Source organism: Vigna radiata, chromosome 7 (genome assembly GCF_000741045.1).
Source record: "Vigna radiata var. radiata cultivar VC1973A chromosome 7, Vradiata_ver6, whole genome shotgun sequence".
In the NCBI taxonomy this organism is placed as follows: Eukaryota; Viridiplantae; Streptophyta; class Magnoliopsida; order Fabales; family Fabaceae; genus Vigna; species Vigna radiata.
In genome coordinates, this window is record NC_028357.1 from 34858985 (window position 1) to 34867589 (window position 8605).

Genomic DNA, 8605 nt, shown 5'->3' on the forward strand with positions numbered 1-8605 from the left:
TCGCAAAAACTGTTCAAGTTGGTCCTTTTTGGTAACGCGTTAACTTGACTAACGGCAGAGTTGCCAGGTGGGCAATGTCTGATGATGTGGCATTGTTAATTGTTTTAAAAAAAATATATAATTGTGAGGTGTAAATTAATATAATTAGGGTTGGATTAAAAAAGAATTAGGGATAATTATGTGTTAAAAAAATTATTAATTGTAACATGGAATGTAATAAAATTAGGGTTAAATTAAAAGTTGAAATTAGGATAATTTGAGTTAATTAAGTAAACAAATTGTTGGTCAGATATAAATTTTACCCAAATTTACGATTGCAATTGGGATTTTCTGGATTTGCCATTAGGGTTCATCAACCTTCAATCATCGATCTTTTACATACATCAAGCAACTGAAAACGCTTGAACCCTTCCAAATGCAAGCAACAAATTTCATATGCCAGGCACCCTCGCTCTTCTTTAACAAAAACAATTCAAACCAAATATAACCCTCTGCGGAAGATTCGCATGTTCTAATATACAAGAAACTCTCGTAGCTCCAGAAAATAAGCAAGGGAAAGGGTTAAATGCAAATTGATTCAAATTCCTCATCCCATTTCAACGTGAGTACAAAACCCACTAAAAAGATAAAGCTTTCAGGGTTTAAATTTGGGAGGTGCACTGGTCCCGAAGCCTTCCCAAATCCCAAATACAACGACATTCTTCTTATTCTTCTTCTATGAAACAACTATTCTGTTTTGGCACAGAGCATAAGCTTCTTCTTCTTCTTCTAATGACCTTTTCTCCTTCTTCGCTTGGATTCGGGATAAAGAAGAAACCCAAAAATCAGGTATCGTTCTTCTTCTCTTCCCAGCGGGAGTGAACTTTTAAAACTTCTATGGGTCTTACGAAAACTCAGTGTGGTGATTCCAAATTGATCCTCAAGGTGATGAAGCGAGTGAAGAAAGGAAGCAAGACTATTCACACAGGTTAAAATTATATTCCAATCGTAAGCCCAAAAAATCTCAATCCTAATCATCTTGAAGATTGATAAACCCTAATCGCAAGCTCAGTTGCAATTGCAAATTTGGGTAAAATTTGCATCTTACCAACAATCTGTTTACCTAATTTAACCCTAATTTTATTACAATTCCATGTCACAATTAATAATTTTTTTTTAACACATAACAGTGCCAACACAATAAAAATGTTACATATCATCAAATATTTGCCAGCTAGGCAGCTCTGCCATTAACAGAATTAACGCCGTTACCAAAAAGGACCAACTTGAACAGTTTTTGCGAAAGGTAGGACTAAAGTGAACTTTTGAAAAAAGGAGGGACCACTTTGAACAAACCCTCCCAAAAGAAGGACCAAAATATGTATTAAACCTTTATTTTAAAAAAAAAAGTTGGGTTATTGATTAGAAAATGAAGATTGATAAATAATATATTATATTTTATATTATATCTAATGATTATTTTTTTTATTATGATTCTTGTATATTATATAACAATATATAACTTTTATATATATGTATATTAAAATTTTTAAGTGAGCATTAAACTTTTAGTTAGAGTATTTGTTACTTCTGTTAGCAATAACAGTCAGGAGTTGGTACGAAAGGGGAGAATCAAAGAAGGGGTTCTGGTTCCTTTTTGTTTGTTCCTCATTTTATGGTTGATCAAATGATAGTTACTTGGTTTATGGAGCATGGTTTAATATAAGGCCTTGTCTTTAGAACTTTAACATGTGCATTGATTATAATCTAAAGTATGGGAGTTCGAAAGTAAAGAGGTATGATTTCCAGGTTGTTCATNGTATGTTTCAAAGTACATTATAATTCAAGTTAGTAAATGTGATTCAAAGTTTCGGATCTCTTGGTGAGATTCTTAGTGTTTTAAAATGAAAGTAGGGGCTCAGCCTTGGGAGTCATTCTGACGCTTCAATAACTCACTTAGAGAGGTTGAACCATGTGGTGAGAAGTAGCAGGAGGTCCTTAGTTTTGGGGGCTCCCAATATGCCTCAAGGCGCAGAACGGACTAACCTCGTGAGTGTGGCAGGGTGGGGAACCCAAGTTTCATAAGTCACCACGGGTGCAAGACTCGCCATAGCCCGACTCTCATTTTAAAGTCCGAACGAGTCAAGTCTAGAAATTGCATACTTAAGTGATATTTTTGAATCTGTTTGATATAAGTTGTTATTGTATGTTACATGTTTAATATAATTGTATGAATTTATATAATTAGCTCACCCTTGCCTTTGTTGTTTGTGTTTATGTATGTTGTTTGATTCTCTGTTGCGATGATCATCCATTCTTGGATGTGAGCAGAGGAGAATGACGTCTCCGTTGAGAATGCTTTGGAGGAGAACCACAACACTGCTGTTGCTTAGTTCCTTAGGATTTTTTTTAAAACTGTTAAATTTTATTTGAGCTCTGATGTATTTTGACAAACTTTAGTATCTTCTCACGTGTTTTAAATTTCTTCTAAATTTCCTGGATTACTGTAATCCTAACTTAAGTACCTTAACACTCTAATTGTTTTATTATATCATCTATGGTGACGTCTTGATTTTTGTATATATGTATGTTATAAAATAGGAATGTCACAGTTGGACGAGAACAAAAAGATCCTGGAAGATATTTGGTAAATTTAATATTAATCGAACCAAGTTTTCAAATTATTTTTATAAAAGTCAGGAGAAAGCGCAGAGTATCATCAGCATATGAATGATGCAGCATATGAAATCTCCAGAATAAGAAAATAAACTGAAGGGAAATCAAAACAAAAGAAATCCTATGAAAATGGATCAACCATGGGATTTTTAAAATGTAATTTTAGCTTAAAAAAATAACGTGTCTTATATATATGTTTACGTAAAAATTAGAAATAAAATTCCTGGTTTTTGATTGAATAATAAAAACCAGCGTTTATGACAGTTTAAAGAAGAAGAATCCTCTAATATTTGGCAATGAACAGACGTCAAAAAAACAGTGTCCCACTCTTGTGTGTTGGTGACAGATGATGAAGGTTTAATTATTACTATGTAATAACTGAGTCCCCACTCAAGCTTTTTCTGTAAATGTTATATCGTCTTTTGTTCGTCGGTGCCTTCAAAATGTGAGAGCTGCTTCATTCATTCTATATTATCTTCCGATTTTTTCCCCCTCAATCATCATAACGCGTTGGTACAACAATTTTACAGTCATGTGTAGGTTGTTATTTATAAAATAAAGAATTAAGATTTATTTGTCAAATAAATATCAGAACAGAATCTATTTCACAAACTAAAAAAATAAAGAAAAATTAATGACAGCTGTGGGATTTGAACCCACGCCCTTTCGGACCAGAGCCTAAATCTGGCGCCTTAGACCACTCGGCCAAACTGTCTTCACATGAAGAGCTTCATCAATTAAAAGTTATGTATATCAAATTGGAATATAACCAACCCTAAAAAGAGTTCTCATGAATACAAGACATGAAAGAGTAAGAGTAAATTCATTAGAAGTTTGAAGGGGAAATAGAGAGTTTACATTAAATATGTCGCTGCTTTCATAGTAAAATAATCATTAAATTTTAACACAGTGCTAAGAATATGGAAGAGGATTATAGTTATAAATTAAACACATAACATATTTTTGGTTCGTGACATTATTGGAAAGATAATGTTAAGGTTTGGTAGAAGCAGATACATTGGCAGTAGTATTACATTTGGGTAAGCATCTGAGAATAAGATTATTAGGACGTGGTTTGTAAGTGGTTAAAAACTGCGGATCCTCCTCAAGTGCTTCACTATAGCTCTCCAAAATTGCAACTATCTCATCAAAATGTGGTCTTTTATCTGGATTGCTCGACCAGCATCTGTTTATCAGATGACTAAATGCCCGTGGACACTCACATGGTAACGGAGGCCTTTCATTCTGCACCAAATTCAGTTACCACAGACACAAAATAAATAGCCAAAAATATTTCAATGCAGAATCAGTGTGTTGTTTCAAGAGGGTTACCCAAAGGATGTGGTGTGACATGTGAGAAAACAATGAACGTGAAAACCTTACATTGGTCCAAAATATAAGCTGTTGATCGAATCTGTAAATTGATTTTGATGCATGGTGTTGGTGTTCTGTGCATGTGGGTGAAAGGGCAGAGGTGGTACCAATGATTGTCTGTGATAAATTTTGATAGCAGATACCGAATCTTGAATGTTGTAAAGCTTAATATAGAAGTGTCTACCTTTGGGTAATATAATATTGTCGATGAGGTGTCTTGCTTTGATAAGCAAGGGTGTATGGTACGCATGCCACATGCTCTGTAAAGTTCATATCATCATATCCAGAAGGATTCGGGGACATATGAAAAGGTCCCTACTTTAATTACTCATTGAACATCCAAACATGCCATTAATTTCACCTTAATTATTATCACTCCTTATGCAAATAAAAAAAAAAAAAAGTTACATAAGAATAATGTGTTAGTACAGTAACAGACCTTGTGAGTGGCTGCATATGCTGCCTGCTCTGGTGTCATGTTGTCAAATGGGGTCAATCCTGTTAGGAGTTCCCATAGAACTATGGCGAAACTATAGACATCTACTTTTTTGGTGTGACGCTTTTCTTTGATCATTTCAGGTGCCATCCAACGGTATGTTCCAGTGAATCCTTTTGCACTACCAGTCTGAGATTCCAAGCATGAGATCCCAAAATCTGCTACTTTTGCGCACAAATCTTCCCCCAACAGCAGGTTTTCTGATTTGAGATCCCTGTGTAGTATACCCTGAGAATGAAGATATTGCATTCCCCGAGCAATGTCTAACGCTAATTTCAGAACAACGTTGTGAGGAACCGAATGTGGTCCTTCCTGAATCAAGTATTTTCTCAAGGAACCCCCGGCCAAATATTCAGTAATAATGCAGAACACAGGAGGTTTCTTGCAAGCTGCAACAAACTGCATAACCAATACGTATCATCTTTTAATTACTTTCTTTATTACACACATAAAACCTTTTCTTCTCTGTTACAAAGTAACTCTTATATTAGCCTGCCATTCGTGTGATAGGCCACAACGCCACATATCTACTTCAAAGAAAATGAACTCACCTCCTAAAACACCTTTTGCTCGGCACATGCAGTAAAATCATATTTTCTACTAATAATTGATTCAATTTTTCACAAAACTTCAGATGAAGACACGACACCCTCGCTCGGTATTCAAATCACCTGTCCCCATTTATCTGTCTCTTTTTATTTCCCTCCAATTAAAAACTAGCATTTCTACAACAACCACAAAAAAACACACACTAACAACCTGAGAGAAGGTCAATGACGTGTCATTTTTCGATTAGCAAGAAAGAGAAGGAGTACCACTGTACCACCACATCATAGAGTGGTTAGGGGTAGACACGATTTTATATATCTATAACTGCATCTCGCAATACTTGCACCTCTGAACCAGACAAAAGGGTGGTGAGGGAGGGAAATGTTATATATTCTTTTAATCACTGGTAAAGAGAATAATAGTGATGAATGAGGATCAAAGTTATTATGTTCCATGCAGAAATAGAGATAAAGGGTTGAAGAAAGAGAACTCACGGTGATGATATTTGGATGGCGCAAACGAAAGAGCAAATTAACCTCAGAAGTGAATTGCTGCTCAAGCGAAACAGCCAAGTCCTCATCCTCCTCCGGTTGACTCACCAGCTTAATTGCAACGTCCATGTGCTTGTAGATGCCTCTGTAGATCCTGCTATGCCTCCCAGAAGCAAACTTGGACCCAATGAACAACTGAGACAGATCAGCACTCCATTCTTGTTCAGCCTCTCCCTTTATGGCTGCCCCAGAAGAGATCAAATACTTTGACCATGACACTGCTCGCTTATACTCCCCAAGTGATAGCCTTCTGCCTGATCTCACGTTGTTAGAAATTTCTTTAAACCAGTACAAGTTCTTCATCCTTCCCGCTTAACCCTTATGGGAACCCAATGCAGATTCCAAAAGCTAGTCTAAAGTTTTTGTTTTTAGAAATAGCGAGGAATACCCAGTTTGGAGAAACTTGTTTTTCATAGCTTAAACTAATTCCCTACGCTACCTACATTTTGAATCATTATCACGATTTACGCAGGTGGAGAAAAGAAGAAGAAATAAAAAGAAAGCAATGAAAGAAAAGAAAGGAAAAAGGGTGAGGCATGAGGGGGGTTTTAGTGAGAGGGAAGAGAGAGAGGAATTGGAGTGAAAGAAGAGGAAATGGAGATGAAAGATGGTGTTTTTTTTGTTTGGAAACACAGGGACTGACATTAGCATCTACGTTGGTAACGTGCGAAGATATACTTGTGAGGAGACAAACGGGGTCAGGTTGATGATGACCCCTACCTCACCCCTTTCCAATTCTTTTTTCTTTCCACTTTGAACCTGTGTTTCCCACCGCATTATCACCACTGCCATTCATTCGCTAACCTTCAATTTATTTGTCACACTCTTCTCCCCTTCCATTTATTGCTTTCTTTGTTTTCTAGCCACCACCATGTGCTATGTGCCAGCCCTTGCATTTCCATCATTCTCATTCCAAGTACTTCTTTCTTTCTTTCTTTCTTTCTTTTTACCATCATTCATTTCTCTTCACAACCAACCAACCTTACCAATCTCTGCACTTTTATTCAATCTCTTTACTTTCCAAAACCTTTACAGTCATCAACAAACTCACCAATATCAGTCCTAAGAATTCAATCATTTCTTCTCCACGTACTTTACCATATTAGTATGTTTATTTATGTTTTTAAAACCATTAACAGTTTCTTCTTAATTCTTGAGATTCTTTTCTCAAGGGTTAATGGACAGAGCAATTATGACCAAGATAAGAATTTTAAGATTAGGCTGCATAGTAAACATGCAATAAGTCCTTTTTTTTTCAGTCAACAAGTAATAAATAAGACAGAAACTAAAGCAACATTCAAATCGCATGCTTTCGATAAGTAATGTAAACTTTCTTACGAATTTCTTTTCTAACAAATTTCATAATACTAAGTTTTTTGGCAATTCTCATGATATAATAATTTGATAAACTTGCTCACGTAAAGTATTCATTATGATATCATTTCATACTAACCAAGTATTCTTCCCATACTGTTTATAACTGAAAAAAAAAATAAAATTGATGGGTCAATATTTTGTGTAAATAGTTGCTCAAAAAGTTAATCAATCAGTTGAAAATTGAAATGATTTCACAAAAAAAAAATTGCTTAAATTCTCAGAAATAATTAATTAATGCAATTTTCATAATTAAATTGTTAAATCGTAAATTTTCATAAACAATCAATTTTCCATTTATTATGGGAAATTCTTAAGATAATAATATTTTTGATATTTTTTTATAAATAACATAATAGGAAGTTAAATCAGCAAAAAATTAAATAAAATTAATGAATTCAGCGCATGGATTAATTTGGGAGCTTGCTTCATCTTAATTAATGATGAAAGTTTTGCTATTGTTAGTCTCAATTTCTTGAAAATATTGTTGCGAGAGGGAAATAATAACCTCTGCATGAGACTGAGATAAGTGCTTTGACCATTTATATACGATACTAAGATTGATAATTGATGTATAATTATTTAGATACTAACGAGCATTGTACTGAATATGTATTCATCGGTATACATTGATCAAATCACATTAAATCAATCTTGCAAACTGAAATACAATCGATTCGTATTAATTATATTCAGTTAATCATCTTATTAAATTAAACAAGTTAGTAATCAAATTTAACACAATTGAACTGTGATTAGACTTTCTCTAATCATAGACTCATAAAAAAAACTTATAAATACAAATAAAATGTATGGTGGTTAAAATTTTTACAACACATTTGTTATAATATTAATTACTAAATTATTCTGATAATAAACTAACTTAAGTATATCAAAATATTTAGGACTTACACTAACAAGAAAAAATTGAGAAATAGAAATTATTTAAAATGGACACTTGATCTCATATACATGAATATATATATTTATTTATTTGTAATTTTGCTTTTGACATAATGAAATTTTAAAATATGTTTGAAGGGTCTAGTTTTAATGCATTTTGGAAAAAAAGAAATACCATTAATTGATTAAACGTATTTTACACAAATTTTAGAGGCTCTATGTTTCTTCATTCTATGTGAGAGATAATGAGATAAATGAATCTGTTTTATTTAGTTTAAGAACTTCCAAATAAGATTTAACTTTTGATATAGTAATTTTTTTTAAAAAAAAAAGAAAGAAAATGCTAATAACATTTCATTCAAAATCAAATATTGAATACATGTTGGGATAAAATGAAAGACATAGTTATTGACATAAAATCTTAACCTTGCAAGAGAATGACAACACAGTAGAACTTGTCTTCGAAAATAAAACTAACGACGACATCTTGAGAGTGACGACACGTTGGTATGTAACTATGTATGAATCTATATATTAACAATATAATCATAAGTCACACTCCTTAATGTAAAAACTATCCTTTTAAAACATCCATTAAAGTTAACTAATTTGGTTATTTCTGTACATAAAACAGTCATTTATAAAAGATCAATTGTAGTATTATTAAAGTTAATAATTTTATCATATATATGGTAAGACTTAA

The 8605-nt window shown here is 33.4% G+C and overlaps 1 protein-coding gene and 1 non-coding gene across 3 annotated transcripts; both read right to left on the bottom strand.

The window, feature by feature from the left end:
- Positions 1–3290: 3290 nt before the first annotated feature.
- Positions 3291–3370, bottom strand: TRNAL-UAG. Its single transcript has one exon. It is a non-coding gene; the product is annotated as a tRNA-Leu (tRNA).
- An 89-nt stretch (positions 3371–3459) lies between these two features.
- Positions 3460–6690, bottom strand: LOC106765769 (serine/threonine-protein kinase HT1). Of its 2 annotated transcripts, XM_014650499.2 has the most exons (4): positions 5569–6690; positions 4469–4924; positions 4214–4289; positions 3785–3900 (listed from the first exon to the last, which is right to left on the bottom strand). In XM_014650499.2, exons 1-4 carry the CDS (start codon positions 5926–5928, stop codon positions 3896–3898), a joined length of 897 nt encoding a protein of 298 aa, XP_014505985.1. In that variant the 5' UTR covers positions 5929–6690; the 3' UTR covers positions 3785–3895. The 2 variants fall into 2 exon arrangements, with proteins under 2 accessions (XP_014505984.1, XP_014505985.1); XM_014650498.2 differs by lacking the exon at positions 4214–4289 and having other exon boundaries at positions 3460–3900; positions 5569–6685.
- Positions 6691–8605: the final 1915 nt, after the last annotated feature.